Source organism: Hyaena hyaena, unplaced genomic scaffold (assembly GCF_003009895.1).
Source record: "Hyaena hyaena isolate Hyena2069 unplaced genomic scaffold, ASM300989v1 scaffold_161, whole genome shotgun sequence".
NCBI lineage: Eukaryota > Metazoa > Chordata > Mammalia > Carnivora > Hyaenidae > Hyaena > Hyaena hyaena.
This window is the reverse complement of record NW_024080792.1, coordinates 728320-752587: the sequence shown is the minus strand read 5'-3', so window position 1 is coordinate 752587 and position 24268 is coordinate 728320. Positions and strand designations below refer to the sequence as shown.

The following is a 24268-nucleotide window of genomic DNA, read 5'->3' as shown; positions in this document are numbered from 1 at the left end:
ATAGAGATATAATCTATTTGCGGTTTTGACAGCCATATATGGGAGGTTAATTATACTTCTTGATTAGCTTTCATGATATATTCAATATGAGGAGCAAGATCCATTATCATCTATATATTATCAGTTCTTCTGTGTCAGACTCTTTCAGGAAACATTTTTTCACCCCTATTCCCCAAGTGCCTGATATGATCCCTCTGACAAACATATTTCTGCTTGACTATTTCAGTGCTTTTATGTAATGGAAAATTTCACAAACACTTGCAAGAAATCTTTGTGCCCTTGGTTGTCCGCTACGTCGATCTCATGGAGTCCTCCATCGCCCAGTCAATTCACAGAGGTTTTGAGCAAGAGACATGGCAGCCTGTCAAGTAGGTATCTTGCCTAGTATCCTTCGAACATCTGTCTCTTCAATCCTGACCTTATGACTTTACACACGGCCATCTGTAGTTATTGCTTATGGTGGTCCCTTCCCACGTTGTTTGTTTCTTTACAGGAATATCGCCAACAGTCTTCCCAATGTAGCTCTTCCAAAAGTTCCAAGTCTGCCTCTTAATCTTCCACAGATTCCTAGCTTTTCTACTCCTTCGTGGATGGCTTCTTTATATGAGTCCACGTGTGTATTCCTCACTTATTTCCTGGTGGTGTGTTAGCTAGTGCATGGCCTGGGCTGTGTTCTGCGCACATGTGTTTAGATTGCATGGCGTTTATCATCGTTGGTTGAGGGACACTATGTTTTGATTTTGTTTGAGTGTTTTATTTATTTTTTTTTTAATGTTTTATTTATTTCTAGGAGAGAGAGAGAGACAGCGTGAGCAGGGGAGGGTCAGAGAGAGAGGGAGTCACAGACTGAAACAGGCTCCAGGCTCTGAGCTGGCAGTCAGCACAGAGCCGACGCGGGACTCGAACCCACGAACCGCGAGATCATGACCTAAGCGAAAGTCGGACGCTCAACCGACTAAGCCACCTAGGCGCCCCATTGTTTGAGTGTTTTAAGCTATTAAGCTAAGCTTAGCATATCGATGATAAATGATACAGATGTTTTTTTGGTTTTTTTGTTTTTGTAACACTCACTGGTTTGATGTAGCCCGTATGTAATCTGTTGGTCCGAGGTCATTTTGTGACCCAGGTTGTAGACGCTAGCCTAAAGGATAGAGTTCAGGCAATCAGTGTGGTGCCAGTATGTCTAGGAACCTTAGTTGGCTCCAGCTTTGTTACTACCCACACAGGTTCTCTTGCACATGTAGAAAACCATTATCAGAACAGTTTCAAGAATATAATCCTTTCCTCTTTTGTCTTAGTCTCACTTTTAAAGAAATAATATTGCAAGCTGCAGAGAAGTGAGTGTCCTTTATTTCCTGATACGAGCAGTTTCTTCTTTTGTCTGTTCATGTATCAGTTGATGTCCCCTGTTATTTTTAAAATAATCTTTATATCATTAAAAACTGTATTAACTCAACCTTAAGATAAACCTACCTATTGCAGAGTCACAAACTAAAAGTCATTAAAACAAAAAGTACACAGGCTTTGAATTGAGCAGCCCTGAATTTAGACCCTAGCTTATTATTCATTAAGTTCTTTCTTAGCCTCAGTTTCCTCAGTTCTGAAATGGTTATGGTACCTAATTGAAAGACATTTTTGTGAGAAGAAAAAAAGGAAAAAACTGTGAAAAGTGGCACATCCTAGGCTCTCAGTCAATAATCAGTCCTATTCTACATTATGATTTTTATTGTAAGTATTACTGTCATCAATCATCATTATTCATAACTGTATAGTTTTCAAAAATATGAGCCTCATAGCAATCAGATGAACTCAATAATAGTCCATGTTTTGCCCAAGATCTTCTATGAAGTTAGCTAGAAAGAATATTAGAGGAAGAAAAATAGCTGCCATTTAATGAGCATTTATTATGTCCCAGGTAGAGCACCAAATTTTTTATCTCACGTAAGCCTTATAATAACCCTGTGAGGTAAATGTCACTGTCCCTATTTTACAGTTAAGGAAACAAAGTCCTAAAGAAGGTAAGAAACAGAACTTGCCCAAGGTCTCACAGTAAGTGAGAGATAGAATCGAGTTTCGAACTCAGGTCTGCCTGACTGCAAAGCGCTCACTCCTCTCATTCACGTATGAGGCTTCCTGAGAGTATATTAGCTAAGAACTGGTCCAACATCCTGTGTGCCAGTCCTCCCACCGCTGTTAAACCTGCTGCCAGTGAAGGCTGCATACAGTCAAGAAAAGAAAGACCAAGAAAGAGAAGAATAACTTGCCAGACAGCTCAGCAATACTTCTCCAAGTTAAACATCATCACTATGCCCCACGCTTATTATTAGGATATTACATGACATGTGAATCCTTTTCTTTCAGGCAAATGCTTTGGGCCGTTACTGTGTAGAGTGGTGTCTGTGTGTGCTTGGCAATGATCTAGGAAGTATGATGAATCTTTGTGCATTTATGTTTTTTGTGCTTCTTTGTACTGTTGTGTAATTTCACTTCTCCTCTTCCTCATTCCTCATCTGTTTACCACCCTTGATTTTAACCAAGAACACCATTGTGGGCATTACCTTGTGAAATTTAGATTTTTTTTTTTTTGTCATTATTATTTTATTAGCTTTGAGATCTCTCTGAAACCTGACTCTCCTTATTGGGAGCCCCTTTGTAAAATGACCTGCATCTCAGGACATGAATCAGGACAAACCGTGGCTTTGTAAATACAGTGCTCATACTTTAATCATTCTGGGTAAATAAAAAAATATGTTTTACACATTAGTCACCATTATATTTTCCTGCTAGGATTATCAACATTAGGCCCTTGAGCAAGGCACTCAGAATTACTTATTTATGTTATGATGTTGTCACAACTAGTTTATTTTTTGATTTGCCGGGTGGGGGAGGGGATTATTAACGATTTTATTTTTATTTTTTTAAGTAATCTCTACTCCCAATGTGGGACTTGAACCCACAGCCCTGAGATCAAGAGTGGCATGCTCCACTGACTGAGACAGCCAGGTGCCCAGTTATTAAAATTTTTGTTACAAAGCACTAAATACCCCCAAATAATTCCATTACATATATGTCAAGAATTAAAAGTACAATACAACTATGGCTTGTACATCCTCATCTACTAATGTATGTATGTATCACCTGGGGTGTTCTTTTTTTAGCTCTAAAAGTAGATGCCAATTAGATAAGTTTCCTACTGGTGGTTTTAGGAAATTTTCTCAGAATCCTTTATTCACATTTGAATTCTTTAATCTGTTAATAATACTTTCGGAATAGGTCACTGATTAGAAATAATTTTAAAATGAAAAAGTTCTGAGTAAATTGCAGGTTATATATTTCAGCTCAATGGAAAACCAATTTACATTTTTTATCTAATTATAACAAATACTTGTTACCATAATTACATTCCTACTAAGTACATTTATTATTCTAGAGTCTTACCATAGCATCAAAGAACAGAACATCTATCCATACAAAACTTTTTTATAATGTTATGAGAAAGTCCATTTTCAATAGAATTCCACCTTCACTATTTCAGATTTTGTTTTAATGATGGCTTTTATTGTTTTGTTATGTTGGTAAGTATACATTCATGTTTCAAATAGCTACTTACATTTCTCCAAAGTAAAAAATGATTAGTAGTAGATTTGCTTCTTTAACCAATTATATTCAATTATTTTTAAAATCTAGATCCTCTAAGCTACTGCACTGTATACTATGGATATATAAGAGGATTTTGCCTGGTCATTTTTTCCTCTTATGTTTATTATAAACACAGCAAAAGGGAGAACTAAGTATGGTGTTTTTTCTAACATTTTTCACATCAACATCAACATGGTGTTGTCTGGTTCTTCTGATGAATGGTATTTTGGGGGCACTGATTTTTAAGGTGTTAAGAGATAGTGAGTAAAGAGCTGTGGCTGGCGTTTTGTGTTTTGCTGAAAATCGCCCTTTGAGAATTTAACCTTGAGCACATGTTGGTTAGGCAAGGAGACGATGAGGAATTACAGGCAAATTGGGAGAAGGAACACAAAGTAGGCTGGTAATGCAGGGAAGGTGCTGAGGTGGAGGGAGTGGAGGCAAATAAGTTTTTAATTAGCCAGAGAAGGTGATTTTTTAAGCCAACTAATTAAGATATATTTAGCTAGAGAAAGTGGATATTTATAAGAATTTTATTTTTATAGGGGCACCTGGGTGGCTAAGTCGGTTAAGTGTCCGACTTCGGCTCAGATTATGATCTCAAGGTTTGTGAGTTCAAGCCCTGTGTCCAGCTCTGTGCTGACAGCTTGGAGCCTGGAGCCAGCTTCAGATTCTGTCTCCCTCTCTCTCTCTGCCCCTGACCCACTCACACTCTCTCTCTCTCTTTCAAAAATAAACATTTTTTTACAAATTAAAAGAATTTTATTTTCATAAACATTTTCTACTGTGTTCTTGTGATAAATTATTTTATTTCTCTGATTTTCTTTTGCACACTCAAAATAGAACTTTTATTTTGTTAATATATGTTAATATATTTTTTTCTCCTTTTATTCTTAAGTTTCAATGTGTTTTAATACAGAAGTAGTTTACTTTCAAAGCATCTGTTTCCTTCTTAGGCTATACTTGCATAAAGGAAAGGAGTACTATCATCCTTTGCCCAAATGTTATATGTATTTGTTACAAACTACCTTCACACATGGGATGAAGTTCTAGTCCTCCGCAGTAATTTTACCACAGCAGTGAACGCAGAGCTAGGTTAGGCTCTACGGTTAGATAGATAGATGGAACCATCTGAAATACAGGATTTGGATCCCACTTCAGAGCACCCTGAATGTCATTTCTCTGTCGTATATATACCTTGTACTGTTAGGTTTAATTATGAGCTAGAAAAGTCAAAAAGCATTTCACTATGGGCATGAGATTGGCTTCCCTTCCCAGCCTGATATTCCACTGGAAGTACCTGTTTCACCTCTACCTGTAATTGAGAACTTTAAGGATGCTGTCCACTACATCCCTGTCTGTAGACACACAGAAGCCATGATGACGACGAGGACACGTACATATGCCTGAGTAGAAGAGTAAAGCTTCCAGTTACCGTCATATGGGTTTTCTTAAGTAAAACATACTTTCCTGAATTTCTAGGAGGAAACATTTATGAATTTTATCTTTATTTTCAAGATTGATAAAAAGCATTTAAAATGTTCATCCATGTACAATTTGATTTCTTATCCATGCTACCCCTTTCTATGAAACTTCACTACTATATTCATTTCTATTTCTTTTCGGGTTTTTTGCCTCGCCTTATTAAGAAGAAGTAAAAAGGAAGAGATTTAGAAGGTTGAATAAAGAAGATATCCATGATTAAGGATTTTAGTGCTTTTTTTTTTTTTTTACTAATAGCTTTTGACACAGAAAAGCAAAAAGCAATGCCTTGTTGATCCTCATAGCTAACCGTGGCCATTCATGATGCTCTTCATTTCTCCTTTTTCTTCTAGCAATGGCTCAGCAACATCAGAAGACCTTTTTTGGAAACTGGATGCACTGCAAATGTTTGTCTTTGATCTACACTGGCCAGAACAAGAATTTGCCCACCACTTAGAGCAAAGACTTAAACTAATGGCCAGTGATATGATAGAGGCCTGTGTCAAAAGGTAGACCTGTGTTTTCTAGTTGCTGCTTAGTATGTCAGCAGCCAAAGTGGCACTTTTCACCAAGCACCTGTTACATAATCGTCACAGGAAGGTTCCGATATGTACTACGGTTACAAAAGTTAATGGACATGAGGTTCTCAGACCTAAATTCTGGGGACCCCCGTAACTGACAAAATTGGCCTGAAACTTTTTGTTTAGGCCTCCTTACCATTGCCCTCATCAGTGGCATCCATACTATATTAATCATTTCTGTTGTGCTTATTGTTGTCTCCCTGGGAATACTGTGCTTTAAATTCCCAAGGCAGTACTTCCGGAGACATACGGAAAAGGCCTGCTAAGTACTTTATGCGTTATGCACTATGTCTGTACGCTATGAAATGGCATGGCAAACTCAAATTTTGCCCGGGCCCATTGATTCTTCTGTCTTCTGGTAGTCTCTGTCCACATCAAATGAGTTCCAAGTGTCCATTTATATTCTCCAGAACTTAACCAGAAATAAGTTATAAGGCTTTGGATTCTTCCAGGTGTGCTTTCATTTTTTTTTTCTCTTTTTTACATTTCCTACAAAATCAGCGTCATATCTCTAATTAGCAAAGCGTTGTTCTTCCCATTGCCCTTGTTCATGACAGTACAAGGACAGTGTAGGCAGCATATTGGAGTAAACCCTGGCTGGAGAAATTGAACAATCCTGAATTCTTCAAAGTAAGAGCAACCGTGCCTTTAGAATAAGGTTCAGGGGCTTTCTAAGGCAAGGCCATAAATTCGATTATTTAATGTTTAAAAAATCATGTTTGTCATATGTGATTCTCAGGCCTCAAATCTATGAAGGTTCTCTGGATACTTTAGCAAAAAAAAAATTCCAAATAGCCTGTTCCACAGTTTCTTTCAAACAACTATCTACAACTTTGGGTATTTGAAAGAAAGCCTAAGTGATAAGAAAAGATTTCTGCATTCTCCATTGTACATTAATTATGGTGTTTTAGAGTTTTCCAGACTTGTACTCTTTCTGATTTGGTAAACCCTCATGCCGAGGATTTGTTCTACTTTAATCCAGAGAAGGAAGTGACTTTTATACTCGAAAATTAATCCAGACGGTTAAGTAAAACTAAGAGGTCTTTCCATTAAGAGTTATACATGAAATGTAGCAAATAGCTTCATTGAGGTAGAGATACTCTCTGCATGGCTGCAAAGGCTCTGTATGATATAAAAATATCTCCGTGATCTCTCCTGTGAGACACCTGCAAAAGAAGAGCGTCCCATCCCCTAGCTCCCGAGTAGTGCGATACTCCGTATTTGCATGTTTTAAATTAGCATCTTGTGTGGATTTCACTTTTACTGAACACGTGAGACATATTTCCAAATTACTTACTATGAATTCATGTTTTAATGACTAGAACCAGAGCTGCATTTGAACTCAAGCTGCAAAAGGCAAGCAAAACAACTGACTTGCGCATCCCAGCTTCTGTGTGTACAATGTTTAATGTATTAGTCGATGCCAGAAAGCAAAGTGCCAAACTTTGTGCCCTGGATGGAGGACAAGAGGTAAGCGAACCGTGTGACATGTGGATATGCAGCATGGGATACTGGAGGCTCTTACCAGAAGTTTCTGGCTTGTTTAGATTCAGAGACAAAGTTCTCCAATAGAAGTGTTTGATCTTTTCTTTACTATAATAATGGAAGGCCCTTTATTCTTTGTTCATGTCAGTTTCTTCTTTTATATATGAAGACTGCCTAAGATTTTACAAGTGGCTGTTGAATTTCAGATATACCTTTTAACAGCTTAGGTGTTGTATATTTACATAAAGCTTGCTTTTCACAAGCAAATAAGAAAGCTAGAAAGCTACCTGCTTTGTTTATACAAATCTAGAGTATCCTGAGTTTGCATTCAAAAAACTAGGCACAGAAATAGCATACGAAATAATTTATTTATGCAAAAGTTTCCTTATTTCTTTTCAAAGATCGAGTAGAAATGTACTTTAAAATTTAGGCTTCTTTTTTTTCCCTTTGGTTTTAATAAATATCCCATTGTTTCACTTCGATTCATGTTTTGTTGGGTTCTATGTTCAAAAACACAACTTGTTTACCCCCTGATTTATTTTTGTTGAGAGTGGCGATTAGATGAAAATGGATCTATTTTTCTAAGATTATCTGTTTAAGTTGACATTTTGTTGCCTCTTTTCTCATTGTAATTACTTTTCATCATTTTTTACTCTTCCCCTATGTTCTCCTTCATCATCTTTTTTTTTCCCCTCCATGGCATGATCCAGTTTGGTAGTCAATGGGTAAGTCTCATTTTTTTGTTGTTGTTAAAGCGCACTTTTATTTGATTATTATTTTTGTAAATGTACCTTTTTTAATTTTCATCTTTCCACGTTAAAATAATATAATTAATTCCATTTTCATGTTTATGGTTTTTGTATATGTGTATAACTAACAGCTTACCATAACTTAGCAATACTCAGAGACACATTAAAGCACATGTAAATACTTAAACCTTAAATAATGTCTAGGGAAATGTTTCTTCCCTGTTCAGCTGCCGAATCTACAAACTGCTCTAAGATTTTTAAAGATAAAATTAGTTAACACGAAATGAATTCACCTTCCTTTAAACAAAACTCTAAATAAATTCAGAAGCAGAGCGATTACAAATATTTTAAAGGTGCATATATCTGTAGTATATACTTCCACTAATACCAGAAAAATTTGGAGTTCGGGGCTTTGGCTGACATACAGTATATGTCAGAGTACCTCTAAATTTGAGGACCAGGAGGCCATTCCTAAGGTCACGTCATGCAGAAGAACCCAGCTGTGGATTTCAATAAGGTACATGCCCACCAGTGATACCATCTTTCCATGGCCTACGAAGTAACCATCCTCAGAGGCAGGTAGGAGGCCGGCCTGTGTCAGGAGCCTTTCAGCTCCTCCCCCCTTACACAAGGTTGTCTTGAGTTACCACCCAGAACCTCAGAGGAACATGATTGGAAAGCCTCTATGCATATAAAATTGACTAGGTATTATATAAATATATGTAAAATATATGTTACATATTATAGATATGTTTTGATAAGCCAGAATGTTTTTGTGCTCTGTGGGTATGTTAAATCTTACAAGTCTTAAAATCACCACCTGGGAGTCAAAGTCAGGATGAGTCTGCTAGGCTAACGATCCTCATCCAAGCAGGACTTACGCAGCCCTGAAAGAGGATAAGAAGGCCCACTGTTTGTGAATTTCATACTTATTTAACCGAGGCATAGACATTAGCTGTTGGGCCATACTTTATGTGCATGCACACATATTTCATTCTTTGAGCAATTCAAGGGGAAAAATACATTTCTAATACACAGCATACAACCTTCCAGCTGTATTAAGCAACTGATATGTGTTCTAGAATGTTCACATAATTAGCATTCTCTGAGCCCCTACAACATGATTTATTATCTCTAATTATCTGAACAAGGAAGCCGCTGGCTTGGATAACAATGGCTCATCATACCTTTTCACATTTTCTAGTAATCAGATGTAAACCTTTGATGGTCTACTCAGAAGTAGTGTCTGAAGTCTTCATAAGCCCCTCCATTTCTCATCCGGCTCCTAGAATCATCTTGCTTCCCATTAATACTGGATTTACCCATTTGTCTTTATTATAGCATACATGGCAGTGCCTGATGCGTAATAGGCACTTAGTAATATTTGTTGGATGAACAGACTGGTAGGTTGTCACTACTTTAAAAATCTTCCCCTGTAAGAAACAATTTCTTCTCGTACTTAAAGAGAAAAACAGGCACACAGTTGCACTGTCAAATGATGTTTTATATTAACAGGTAGATGGTTTTGAAGAGTAATCTGCTACTGTTCATTATATCTGCACCTGTACCTTCTCACCAGAGACAATTAGTTCCCCACAACTTTCACACAATTTATATAGTTCCAAATGCGCAGGTGTAAAATCCATTAGCAACTATCAAAAGTGGTAAACAAGAATTTCAGTGCAGAAGGAGGATTTTATCCTTCGCTTTTAATCACTAATAAATAGACTCACACAGTTGCACAGGCTTTCCCTCTCTGGGCTTGAGGTAAGTTTTGGAATTGTTGCAAATTAGCAAATACATTACCTGCATAGGTGAGCCAGTGGCCCCCATTCTGTGGCAAGCAACAAATTAAAAATTCAATTATGGCACAATTTGGGACCTTGTGAATTACATACTTACACGTAGGTAAACCTAGTAGAGATATGTTTCTCAATTTTAGGGAATTACCTCTCCAAAGTCTCCAGTAAATTTGTTTTATGTCACTGGCTGAGATGAAAACCTTCCCAGCTCCTTTCCAACAAGGCAGCCCCTTCTGTGCTCCTAAGTTTTGATTCTGTTTTCTCACGCGGCACATGATGATACAAACATGCTCAACCGCAGCCCAGAATGGTGTTTAATGGAGTCATTAGTGAGCGAATGATCTGCTCACGTGACAGCTGTGTGTAATGAGTCAGCAGTCTGAGGCCACTTCCTCAGGGACCGTTGTTGAGATCACAAAACCACCAGTGTTTAGAAATCTTTATTCTCCATAAACTGCCTGGATCTTAGTTCTCACTGCCTCTGTGTCCATCCGGATGGCCCATCCATTGAGAATGAAAGCACATTAATGGAGGCTACTTGTGAATGATTTGTTTTCAACTACATTAAAATGTTTCCATTTCCAGAACTAACAATCCAATACCTTTCAAATTCTTCCCAAGAGAAGGACAAGATCTTTTAAGAATGCTGGATTGTACTGGCATTTGATGAGTCTTTATTTCTTGTGTGTTTACACACACATCATCAGGTGAAATGATGCTATTTACCTATGTGTAGGGGGACCAGGATTTTAGACCTGTGCCTGATCTCTGAATTCCCTGGGCTCCGTGAAGTAAGAATTCTTTAAAGGTTAATTGTAATCTAAAGTCAGAGTCATCTGCTCGAGAAGCAGAACACACTTTACTTTTCAAGGCAAATGTAGGGAGAATTATTCTAAGAAATGAGCTGTAATTTGACAAAACCCTGGTATGTAGGATTAGCGATCCAACTTGAAATATTCTGAGAGAAATTTTATAGATTTTTATTGTTGCAGGCAAAATCTCTGCAGATTTTTATCAGAAATTCGATCCGTTGGGGTGCCTGGGTGGCTCAGGTCATGATTTCGACAGAGTCAAAATTTCAACTCAGGTCATGATCTCACACTTCATGGGATTGAATCCCGTATAAGGGCTCTGCACTGGGATTCTCTCTCCCTTCCTCTGCACCACTCCCCAAGTTGTGTATGCCCCTGTGTATGTGTGTGCGCGCGTACGTATGTACACGCGTCCTCACTCTCGCTCTCTCTCTCTCAAAATAAATAAACTTAAAAAAAAATTTTTTTAATTCAGTCTGTTAATGTAAATGAACTATCTACCAGTTTTAAGTTAGGTAATGTAAATGTCTATGCAAATAAATTCTGTTCTTATTTGTGATCTCTTTTGGTGTGCTTATGTTTGTCTTTGGAAGCTGTCTGGATTCCCTGATGAATAACTCTTGATTTTAAGATGTGCCCAAAACAATCCAATCTAAAAGTTTAACATGTAGAAACTCTACAGTTTTATATCCAACAGCCTTCTGATGATATCTGATTACTTTTGAGTTTTAAAAAAAAAAAAAAAAGAAATATATGGGGCACCTGGGTGGCTCAGTCTGTTAGGCATCCAACTCTTGATTTCAGCTCAGGTCATGATCTCCCAGTCCTGGGACTGAGCCTCGCATTGGGCTCTACACTGACAACACACAGCCTGCTTGGGATTCTCTATCTCCCTCTATCTCTGCCCTTCCTCTGCTCATACTTTCTCCCTCTCTCTCAAAAGAAATGTTCAAAATATATTTTTTAATTTTTTTAAGGTTTGTTTTTAAGAGACAGAGTATGAGTTGGGGAGTGGGAAGGGGAGAGGAAGACACAGAATCTAAAGCAGGCTCCAGGCTCTAAGCTGTCAGCACAGACTCCAGCATGGGGCTTGAACCCACAGACCACGAGATCATGACCTGAGCTGAGGTCGGATCCTTAACCAATTGAGCCACCCAGGCACCCCAAAAGAATTTTTTGGCTGGCACAGTTGGTAGAGCATGCAGCTCTTAATCTTAGTGTTGTAAGTTCGAGCCCCACATTGGCTATAGAGGTTACTTAAAAATTAAGTCTTTTTTAAAAAAATGAAATATGTAACAAACATAAATAAATCAAGTATATATTTAACAATTTGGAACCGCTCAGAGATCTGGGCACCTTGATCCCTATATATTCTGTAGCACTTTCCAGGGAAGAGGAAGGTGAGAAGCTTGAAGCCCATCTCCTGTATTCCTTTCGTACCCTGCCCCAAAGAGGAACCTCAGTCTGGTATTTCACTTCCTCCTGCTGCACAGATACAAATTTGGAGAGAGAAGGATATGAAAAGAGAGTAGCAGAGAGGGAGAGCCAGGGCAGGGCTCATTTGCATAAGCTCCTCACCCCAGGTCAGCCATCCAGCTTCATCAGGAGCTGGGGACCCTTTTTGTACCTGTGTCTTAGCTACAAGCCAGATTCTTGAAGCTCTTCCTCTTAAACTTTGTTTTTCTTTATTTTCTCCCCTTTCCTTTTCCTTCTCTTCAAGATATTCTAAAAGTAAAAGAATCAACATCACTATAATAGAAATCTACCCTCTGTGTTTCCAGTTGCCTCTGGGGAGCACAAGTTAGGAATCTGTAAGGCTTTCAGTAAGACTGACACATAATATTTCCCTGCACTAGGTGAAATACATGTCTGGAAAGTTCCATATTCATATGTGTGTGGTTAATTTTAGACCACTTGTCAACACACACACACACACACACAAACGCGCGCGCGCAGAAAAGAAAATTCGCATGCTCCAAAATTCTGCTTCCTTTATTATTTATGCTGGTAGATAACCACTTGTAACTGTCAGAGCCTCTGGGGGAAAATCATTCCTGTGTATTCCAAAGCAGACCTAAGTCGATGTTTTGTTATGTGTGGAAACTTTGAGACATGTTTTCAGAAGAAAAAAATAGCTTTCAAAAACTTACATCTTAGGAAACCATTCAGCCAGCAGCTGTTAAGTTGGTCTAATGTTTATACTGACCTGAGTACTTTTACTCTATGCATTATGTTAGCTGTTCCAAGAAGCCTTGAACCATCAAGATAGGGTTAGTCTTTACAAGTCACATTTTCTGTGAAGTGGCTATTGGGGACAATCGGCTGTCAGATAAATGCTTCTAAAGGAAGAATTAGTGTTTAAATGAATGTGCCTTCACACGCTGCAGAAGCCGAAGCGCCTGCTAATTTAAGAATGCAACTCTCTAGTATTCTCTAAAGAAAGCAAAAAAGAAAAAAAAAAAGAGGCTTTCAGGTTTATTTTAAATACATCTTTTTTATATTTACTTGAAGGCGTCTTTCTCATGAGGAAGCAGCGATAAAACTATGGGGAGTGAGTGCTGTTTCATTATACCTTTTATGGCCTATTAATTTGTTACCATCTATTCACCTTTGTTGATGAAATTTTAATTTTGCCCTTGCTTGAGCATATTGTAAGGATTGTATAAACTGCTACTCCCTGCGCTGACAAAAACGGCCCTTTTAGAGGGAACAATTGGGAGCTCATTTTATTTCTAGAGCACATTTAAAATAACTTATGAATGAGAGTTGTGAGACACGAAATGCTGTATTAATTAAATCTTTTTCTAGTCTTTTTGCTTGTCCAGCTAAACCACCCCTTTAGAAAAATACACGGCCACCTTCATTATGGAGAAGAAGACAAAAAGTACCCTTCACATTCCTCTGCCTGAATAAGAATAAGAACTCAATTCATCTCTATAATAACCCCATTAGCTGCTTAACTCAACAGTGCACATGGGAAAATTTTCAAACCACAATGTAAAAAGTGTTGATTGGGTGGATCATTTTCAAGGTTTTGTTCCTCTCGTGTTGCAAATGATCATTTTAAGTAAATCCGATATGTCCTAACCAGTCGCTTTAAAGCATTTCTGACTTAATGACAAAAGTTTTGTGTCCACATCAACTAACGCATCTTTGTCTTTTAACATCTAGCAACAATACCATTCGAAAATAGATGATTTGATTGACAACAACGTAAAAGAAATCATTTCACTGCTAGTTTCAAAGGTAATGTATTCCTTATTCACCTTTTTAAATCAAGCTCAAAGATATATTCTGCTGAGAAGTTTTAGAAATGTCTGTATTGTTTCAAATACCTAAGTGAGAAATCATGGTTTTAAAACAAGATGTAAGAACAGATAACAGATCAGATTTTAAGAAGGGTTCTGAACAAAACATGAACACTGTATGTCAACAACTGTTGATGTTTTTGTTTATAATTCATTTTGCCTTTTCTTGCAATTGTCGTCCTTTTAAAAATAACCCTGTCTTCCAGTAAGACCTTATTATTTCACATTCATGTTCTCTTACTATGTGTCTTGTCTGTTTGGATGATTTGAGTCGTCACCAGTCCTTGAATGTAGCCTGTTTGTTGTGGTGCCAGTGCTGAGGCTCTAGAGCTGGTCACAGGCAGACGGAGGAGGCTGGCCGCCTGGAGGCTGATGTTCTCCACTCCCAAGAAGGCTCCCACAATTTCCAATGTGATGCTCCAAATACCTTTGGTGAAGGCTCTGGCCTTTAATTGTAGAAGTCAAGATGAAGTGTAAATGAGTATTCCATTGAATGATTAGATGAACTGAAATCCCACTGAGGTGTAACAGCCTTCCATCCATGGGTGACGTTTGAGATCTGGGTCTGAAAGACACAGAAAAGGGAACCCAAGAGGGTGAGGAGTCCGAATGGACATGGTCCAGGGGCACATTCCCATGAGCAGATATAGCCCTTGCTCTTGCAAGACTCGATCAAAGAACCTCAAATCAGACTTCATAAAACATTCAGTTGGAAGAATGTACAAGAAGCAAAGGAAAAAAACACCCCCAATTTAATTAACCAAGGGCATGTTGTTTAGAAAATAGAGTGATGCCCAATAAGCATTAAAATTGTTAAACCTCACTGATAATTTAAAGAATGAAGAAAAACTTGGGGCGCCTGGGTGACTCCAGTCAGTTAAGCATGTGACTCTTGACTTTGGCTCAGGTCATGATCTCACTGTTTGTGAGTTCGAGCTCTGCATTTGGCTCTGCACTGTTAGTGGGATTCTGTCTCCTTCTCTCTCTGCCCCTCCCTCACTTGCTCTAAATAAATAAACAAATAATTTAATAGGGGCGCCTGGGTGGCTCAGTCAGTTAAGCGTCCGACTTGGGCTCAGGTCATGATCTCACAGTTCGTGGGTTCGAGCCCTGTGTCAGGCTGTGTGCTGACAGTTAGCTCAGAGCCTGGAGCCTCTTTCAGATTCTGTGTCTCCCTCTCTCTCTGTGCCTCCCCTGTTCGCGCTCTCCTCTGAAAAATATAAACATTAAAAAGTATTTTTAAATAAAAATAAATAAACTTAAAAGAGTGAAGAAAAACTATGATTAATATACTATTTTTTCTAACTCATTTTTAAGCCAACACTTGGTTTTAGAAAAAGGTGAGATGGGACACTCCTTTTTCCTGTCAATGGGAGTATAAATTGTTGCAACTTTTGTAGAGGTGGTTTGGGACATATGGAATGCTTTCATACCCTTCATCTAATAATTAATTTTGCATTTTTTTCTGCTAAGGGAGATGCACAAAATGTATATACGTTGATATGGTCACATTACATTTAATAAAAAATTGGAAACGACTTTAACCTCTAACATGAAGGGAAGGTAAATTATGGTACATCTATATTAAGAAACTATGCTTTCAGAGACTATTAATGATACAAGAAAGATCTCATAATATAGTATTAAGCAAAAATGAAAGCCTGATATTTTAGAAATGTAAAGTATGATATGAATTTGCATCATGTAGAGAAAAGACAGGATAAACACCAAGATATTGACAGAGCTTCTCTGGATGGTGAAATTATACTTGATATGGGGAGAGGAGTCTTCTTCAGGTTTGGAGGTTGGTTGTTTTTTATTGTTTTGTTTTGTTTCTGCTTTTTCCAAATTATTTGATAGCAAGTCTTTTTTTTTTAATTTTTTAAACATTTATTCATTTTTGAGAGACAGAGTTGGGGAGGGGCAGAGAGAGAGAAGGAGACAAAGAATCAAGCAGGCTCCAGGCTCTGAGCTGTCAGCACAAAGCCTGACTTGGGGCTCGAACTTATGAACTGTGAGATCATGACCTGAGCCAAAGTCGGACGCTCAACCAACTAAGCCACCCAGGTGCCCCACGGTAGCAAGTCTTAAGATAGAAAATAGCCACAAAGATGATTTTAGAAGAGCACTGCTCCTCCAGTTTCTTCTTGGGCTCCTGACTTCTACGGCAAGAATTGCCTACACCTCCGTGTACAACACGCACTCCCCAACAATAGGAAAGGGCAAAGGTTAACAGGGAAGCCATCCAGCAGGTGGGGGAGAGGTGACCACTGGAGAATGAGGCTCCAGGGGAAGGAGGGAGATTTCCGTCCTCCCAGGAGCCAAGCTCAGCGGCATGCAGAGCTCCACAGGCAGCCCACCAAAGTGAAACATACTTAATGTTGCACCTTCATGGTCTGTGATTCATCCAGGGACATTTTTACTCGGCTGGCATCACCCCATCTTCGCAGTTCTCCTGTGGAAGTTGTCTTTTGTGAGAAGGGGGCACAGTGGAAGTCATTAAATTGCATCAGGGCACCTGAGTGGCTCAGTGGGTTGAGCATCTGCCTCTTGATTTTGGTTCAGATCACAATCTCATTGTTTTGTGAGGTTGAGCCCCACGTGGGCTCTGCACTGACAGCCAGGAGCCTGCATGACAGTCTCCCTCTTTCTCTGTCTCTCTCTCTCTCTCTCTCTCATACACACACACACACACACACACACACACACACACTAAAACACTGAATAAGTAAAACTTAAAAACCGTAAATTGTGTGATAGCAAGCAGTTGGTAAAGGGTTAAATAGGCAGCAAGGAAAAGAGACTAGTTTGGATTTACCTGTTCGTGGGGGGCAATAGTGGGAGGGTAGGAAAAGAGACTAGTTTTCTGTTGGTGGGGGGTGGGGGGTGAGGGGTGAGGGTGGCAGAGGAGGCAGGCAGGGCTCCACATTCTTTTCTGCTAAAGTAAAAAACTGATTCTTTTTTTAATATCAAATGCATCTGTTAATTGAAAAGATAGTATGTTTGAATCAAGCAAGGAAACTGTTCTATGGATCAGTGCTATTCAGGAAGACTTTCTATGATAGAAAAATATTTGTCCACCACCCTCCCATATAGTAACTGTGAGTCACGTGTGGCTATGGAGCACCTGAATGTGACTGGTGCCACTAAGGAACTAAAATTTTAATTTTACTTAATTTTAATTAATTTTAATTTAACTAGCCTAATGTAACCAGCTGCTTTCTTTGGAGATCAGGTTTAGATTGGTTTTTTCTATGGATCATTTCTCCTACAGTCTAACAGTACTTACTAATAATCTTTAATTATTTGGTTGAAAATTATAATGTGGCTCAATAGATTGAACCAATCACCTTAAGCTCCCACAGGAGTGGACAATAAGTGGGGGTTTTCTTCTGTCATTAAGCAAAAACAGTAGTCTCTAATCCAGTTTTTAAATGTCAGCATGCCAAAAACTACCTGAGAGCTTGTTAAAATGTAGATTCCATACTCTGCTTTCCAACAATTCTGAGTCCGAAGCTTGAGAAGAGGAGCAGGAAGACTGGTACATATTTACCAGTCACCATGGTAATTTTTTTAAATATTTTATTTATTTTTGAGAGAGAGAGAGAGAGAGAGAGAGAGACAGCATGAGCAGGGGAGGGTCAGAGAGAGAGGGAGACACAGAATCTGAAGCAGGTTCCAGGCTCTGAGCTGTCAGCACAGAGCTGTCAGCACAGAGCCTGATGCGGGGCTCGAACCCACAAACTATGAGATCATGATCTGAGCTGAAGTTGGACACTTAACCGACTGAGCCACCCAGGTGCCCCCACCACGGTAATTTTGAGGTAGAGGTTCGGTGAGCCAGACTTTGAGAAACACTGCTCTGAGGAATCTCTATCCAGGCTATCCTGTGAAAGATCTATAAACTTCAGTATAGTATTTAAAAACAAAACAGCCTCTAAGATAGTGTGTTCACATCTGTTTTCTCTGAAGAAATGATATTTTAAAAGGAGGTATTTATGGGAATGCCTGAGTGGCTCAGACCCTAAATAAGTATCTGACTTCAGCTCAGGTCATGATTTCGTAGTTCGTGAGTTCAAGCCCCACATCAGGCTCTCAGCTGTGAACACAGAGCCTGCTTTTGATCCTCTGTCTCCCTCTCTCTGCCCCTCTCCCATATACTCTCTCTCTCAAAAGTAAACATTGAAAAAAGAGGCATTTTTGAAATACCTACTGTAAAATACCTGTGGGGTCGGTGGTCTTACCCTATTTCACAGGTAGGAACATAATCCTCAAAGGGAAAGAGTCAGGAATCAAACCTCTGAGCTTCAGATTCCTAATCCAATGTACCTGCAGATTCCAGATCAGGAAATAAGTGAAAAGCAAAAATACTCTAAAAATTAAAATATGCAACTTCTGGATTAACTATCTTTACCCAGTCACATTTCAAGAGTCATGTCCTAGACTTGTTTATTTTATCCTAGCATGTTAATTAACTCAATATGAAGTAAATGAAAAGAAAAAGGAATTCCTTGTGCTGTATTCCCAATGTTTCTTCCCATGTTTTAATTATTCTGTGCGTATTGATAAACATTTTTGCTACATCTGGATAAATTAGAATCCTCCCTTCTTATTACTTCCTCTCTTCAATTGCCTCCATATCCTTTTCTTATACTGCACATCTTCACAAATGATTCGAGAATCATCATACAGCACTCAGGAGTACTTGTCTCAAATACATGTCCATTTTACATACCTAGAGAAACGCTTGGCATCCCTTTTCTGTGTCCTTTCTCCACCTAGCACCTAAATGCTGGTATTGTTGAGTTTCCATCTTTAGTCTTCTTTTGAACTCACTTCACAAATTTCTGTGACTTTCACACCTCTGACTTTATATACTATTGATTCCTAACTCTGTGCCCAAGAGGCAGAGTGGAATCGTGATGAAAGCCCAGCTTCCAACCTGAGGATCCTGATGTCTTCATCCGAGAACAGTGGGAAGCCACTGGGTTGGGGAGGCAGTGAGTAGGGGTAAGGAATCAATCATATTTGCGTTATAAGAAGAGTCATCTTATTGCCTGTAGCAAATAGGTTGTAGAGGGGGTAGGATGGAGCTTGTTACGTTGGTCTCTGGTGAACTAATCCAAAGACACTTAAGGAGTGCTGTACATTGAATGTTTGTGTCCCCCCCCCCACCCAAATTCATATGTTGAAACTTTATAATCTCTAACGTGATGTTATTAGGAGATGGGACCTTTGAATTAGGTCATGAGGATGGAGCCCTCATGAACAGGATTAGTGCCCTTATTTATTTTTAAAAAATACCCCACAGAACACCGTTGCCCCTTCTGCCATACAAAATCACAGCCATCAGTCCAAAGACATCATCTCTGAACCAGGAAGTGGGTTTTTACAGACACCGAGTATACTGTCATCTTGTTTATGGACATCCTAGTCTCTAGAACTGTGAGCAAAAAATGCCCATTGTTTATAAGTGACCCAGTCCAGAGCATTCTGTTATAGCAGACCCAGGATTAGTACTGGGGAGAGGAAAACCAACCATAAGGATTACTGCTGGGTTTAGGGCTTAAAGCACAGGATGGATGTTGAGGCCATTGACTCATGCAGGGTGCCTGGAAGAGGAATGGATTTTGAGAGAAAGACCATGATGTTGGTGTTGGACATGTTGAGCCTGAGCTGCCTCTGAGATGTCTGAATGAGGAGAGACCAACGAGACATTCACATATGGTTGGGTCTGGAATTCAGAGGAGGCATATGGAACTAAACTATCAATGTGATTGATTATAAGATTTCAACTATTGGAAATGATTCTGTGTCAGTGGCTAGTGTTCTTAGGCAGATGTCCTGTAAGTAGAAGTCCTATGGAGAAATGAAAATCAACCTTAAATTTTTTTAATGTTTTATTTATTTCTGAGAGAGAGAGAGAGAGAGAGAGAGACAGTGCAAGCAGGTCAGAGAGAGAGGGAGACATAGAATCTGAAACAAGCTCCAGGCTCTGAGCTGTCATCACATAGCCCAATGCGGGGCTCGAATCCACGAACCTTGAGATCATGACCTGAGCCGAAGTCGGACGCTTAACCTACTGAGCCACCCAGGCGCCCCAAAAATCAACCTTAAAGGGGGAAAACAAATAAAGATGCTTCTACACAGAGAGGGACTTAGATCATTTTTAGTGAGGGGGAAAAAAATGACAGCAGGAACATTAAATCTTGCCCAGGAAAGGAAACAAAATGTTATATTTATTGCCACCTTATATTAATGAAGTTGCCCTCATTGTGGGATAGTCAGAAGCTCTGAACTCTGCTCCTGTTGCTTCATGTTACCATCCGGGCCTTCCTACGCAACTTAATTTCCTCATCAAAAAAGCATGAGTATCAGATCCCAAAAAACCATCGATAGCCCTTTGTCAGCCTAAAACAAAATCCTTCTATAGAGTTCCTCATAGAAGCCTGGGGACCCGCATCTTTTCTCCCCAGGGTGTAGGGTCACGTAGCTCACACAGCGCTGCAGTTGGAGCCCTGACACCTCCCAGCCGGGGCTTTCCACACATTTGTATAATGTTTAGAAGACCTATTTAGTGTTCTCAAGTGTATCCTGGGTAGCATCCTAAAGTGTAACATTGATCAGAGCAAAGGTGCTGATTGAAGGGGGGAAGGAGGCCGAGAGTCCTACCTGCGCGGCTCCGTCTCCCAAGGCAGGCGTGACCACCAGGGCTCACCCCAGAGGCCGGCCCCCCTCATCCACAGATGAGGACACAGAGGCCCGGGTTCACACGGTAGGTAGCTGCGGAGCCAGGACTTGATCCTCAGGGTCCCTAGACCTGTCACCTTGCCACCACGCTACCCAGAATTCAGCGAGAGCGGAGAGGAGAAGAGTGGGTGCTTCACCTTCCAGGCTTCTGCTGTCCCCTCGAGGTCTGGGTGGTACCGACCAGCCTGCGTGTCCCTTCTTTGGCAGGCATATGTGCTTTGGGACCAGTGTGGGCCGGTGGATGAGAATGGAATTCGTGTGTGTGACATGAAGATGCCGAAGAAAACCTGTGGGAGATGAGAGAAGGCAGCGCTTGAGGGAAATGGTTAACAGAGCAAAGAATGAGAAAATGACCCCTCCCATAATGCCCTCTGGTAACAGCTCAGTAAATTCTGGGTATGGAGAAAAAGATCAGAGTAATCTATTTAACTTCCTAAATCCTTGATTATTGCAAAGGGGGATTTAGGAAAGAAGTTTACAGTGCCTCACTGAGTTCATTAGCTCTAAATGTGTAGGTGTAAATATATACGTACACGCCCATGTTCTTTCTGATAACCTGGAATATTTTCCCCTGAATTTCTCTGAAGAATAAGATGGGCAGGGGTGCTTGGGTGGCTCAGTTGGTTAAGCCTCCGACTTCGGCTCAGGTCATGATCTCATGGTTCGTGGGTTCGAGCCCCGCGTCGGGCTCTGTGCTGACACCTGGCTCAGACAGAGCCTAGAGCCTGCTTCAGATTCTGTATCTGCCTCTCCTTCTGACCCTCCCCTTCTCACGCTGTCTCTCCCTCCCAGAAATAAGTGAATAAAATTTTTAAAAAATTTAATTAAAAAAAGAATAAGATGGGCAGAGGACACATCAAACCTGACTACCTACATTCTGTAATTAAAGTATCTCACCAACTCAACCTAAGATTAATTTGATTAATTTTACTCATTCAGACCAAGTAGCCTTATATGCAGAAGACACCTGTTAAAAATAAGTATATGCCTAAAAGGATTATTAGGAGTCATTAGGAAAGAGTGAATACAAAATATGATAGGTCACTATTTGTAGGGAAAGGGATCAGGAGAGAAGTGTGGAGAGTTTACCAGTGTGTTTTGGAAATTGTCTTAGATACTTTGTGGAACAAAATATGTTACAAATAAATATTTGCTGTCAAATACTATACCCCCTTGCTCAGGGGTATCATTCTGTATCTCTCTGTATCATTCCAGTTTTAGTATATAGGCTGCCAAAGTAAGCACTCAAATACTGTCCATCCTTAACACAGATGTGGAAAATCGAGAAAGACGTTTTGGGAGTCCATTGGAACAAAGGTTCAGAGAAACAGATTCACAGTTGGAGAAAAGTGGCTGAGGAAGGGACAGTTGCATTGTATCCTAACATTAACATTCTGATTCAGGGAAGAAACCTGGTTTCTTACAGTCCATGGTATTCTTGTTCCATGCGGATTTTTAATAATACTCACTGGTCCGGGTCTTACCAAATAAATATAAAACATCTGCTAATAGATATCTCCAGCAATACTACTCCCCCCCCCCAAAAAAAAAAAGGAAGGAAAGAACTTAGTTCTTCAGGATGAGTGTTATTTGGATGCATGTCTTCTCTATGGAAGATACTATAAATTGCAGGGCAAATGATGCGACTATCCCTTTTTTACTTCATGAAATATCATAGCTGAAAAAGCAAGAACTGTGTTTTGAACCCACCAATCTATAGCTGGAATCCTTCCAATAACTTTTTAGAATTTGGGGTCTACTTTCCGTACATATGGGAAAATGAATCTTATGCCCTGTTAAAATTCAACAGGAAATTGAAACCAACATGCTTGTGGCCAACTTCGTGTTTCATTCTACTAGTTATTTCAAAGTGCTTTTCATCTTTAATTTCCTTGAGAGTGTGCATAGTGAGGCAAAGTTGGTAATTACCCAAACAGACTTTAGGTGTTAAATATTATTCAAACAAACCCAGTAAATGGCATCTACAATAAAGAGCAGGGAAACAAAGAGATTACAGTGTTTCATTCCAACCCAGACACCCTCAGGAGAACAGAGAGCACAAGGCAAACCCCAAAGTGTTTATATACTCCCTGAGCTGTACTGAGAAAGTTCACAGGAAGCAGTTAAAGACACAGCAACTAAACCCAGCATTTAACTGGATTTCTGTGGAATCTTGCTGTTTTGTGCAATTAACAGCCAGACGGAAAATATATCATTATTAGTCAATCTTGATTTTAATGGAGTTTGGTTTTTAAGGCAGCTCTTCTGCCACATATGCCTCGTGGAAATCTCACAAAGACAGCCTTCCTGTAGGAATTGTGTGGCTCAGCTGGTTGATCCCGGTGGTGCAGACTCTGTTCACTGCCATGTAAGCACATCAAATCCCCACTGTATTATGCCTCCCCAAGGACTACCTGGGGGGAGAGAGGAACTCAAGGAGACACTCCCCGCTATTGTTAAAATGGAGGCAAAGAATGTTGTGACATGCATGCAACAGCCACGTTGCATTACGTAGGATTTACAAGGATATGACCCGGGCTTGGTTCTCACCAGAAAGAGTAAGCCACACAGGCCGCCAGACGCTACATTGGGGAAACTTTGGCCCTAAAAACAGCCACCAGGCGGCTTCCCCAAGTTTCGTTGTATTGAACCCTCCATTTCTGCCCTCCTGTGGCTCGGCTCCTGTGCCGCCTTGTAAATGAAGCTTCCCCAACATCCTCCAGTTAGAAGCCATGCTTCCCTCCTGCTGTTTCAGTTACACTGTTTGCCCATCTTTGCCGGCCCTTAAAACTCTCTGCCTGTCATGACCAGTGCTATCCCTTCCTGTCTCTCCCACTAGTTTGTGTGTTCCTGGAAGGAAAGGTCTAAGACTCCTAGTGTCTGCATTTCACACATTAGGTGCTCAATAATAACAAAATGACATCTATTGAGTACTTATATGCTGAGCTCATTACTTATTTAATACTTAAAACTCTAATGGTAACGAACATGGGCTTTGGAGCCAGACCACCTATGTTCAAAGCCTCCTTCCATTACCTTGTGACTTATCGTACATAGATTTCTAGACCTATGTGATGGAGAGTGATTTAGCTAATCCTATCAATAATATTAATTCTTTGCATTTCTTTAGTATTTTGCTGTTTTCACAGTCCTTGCACATAAAATATCTCAAATGATCTTCACCGATCCTTCTAAGATGGACGTGATGGCTGTCATTCTCCCCCTTTGACTGAGGAGTCTGCTAGAGAGGCTCATGGCTTGACTGTTGTCTTATAGCCAGAGATTGGCAGGGCTACACCTTGAACTAAGATCTGCTAAATCCATCCACAGGCTTCTTGCCTCGTCCCTCAGCACCACCCATGTGTGTACGCGTATCCTCACTTGAGGGTACGCAGAACCAGGTGCTGTGCTAGAGCCTTTGCTGGCTCAGGCTGTCTGGTAACCATAGCAATTGTCGCTCTCCTCGTGGCAAATGAGATCACCTGGCACACACCGGCTCTCAAGATTGGAGTTAGAAGAGATGAAGCATTTTCCACAGAGGGCCATTAAGTTTGGAATTCCCTTCCCCTGGTCTGACATAGCCCTGGAGTATTGGTCTTCTGGGTCTTTGCAAACCACATCAAGTTGAGTTGGCCAACTGTGATTGGTAAGAAATCCTAATGG

At 39.9% G+C, this 24268-nt stretch overlaps 1 protein-coding gene across 15 annotated transcripts in view; it reads left to right on the top strand.

The window, feature by feature from the left end:
- CADPS2 (calcium dependent secretion activator 2) overlaps positions 1-24268 on the top strand; it is a 535389-nt gene that overhangs the window by 469935 nt on the left and 41186 nt on the right. For 7 of the 15 annotated variants that reach the window (XM_039239680.1, XM_039239676.1, XM_039239674.1 and 4 more), the window contains 4 exons: positions 227-368; positions 5472-5627; positions 7022-7169; positions 13719-13793. In XM_039239680.1, the coding sequence (XP_039095611.1) occupies positions 227-368; positions 5472-5627; positions 7022-7169; positions 13719-13793 (521 nt within the window). Of the gene's footprint in view, positions 1-226; positions 369-493; positions 614-5471; positions 5628-7021; positions 7170-7894; positions 7910-13718; positions 13794-24268 lie in introns of all 15 variants that reach the window. The other 8 variants (XM_039239670.1, XM_039239667.1, XM_039239669.1 and 5 more) reach the window with 3 other exon arrangements.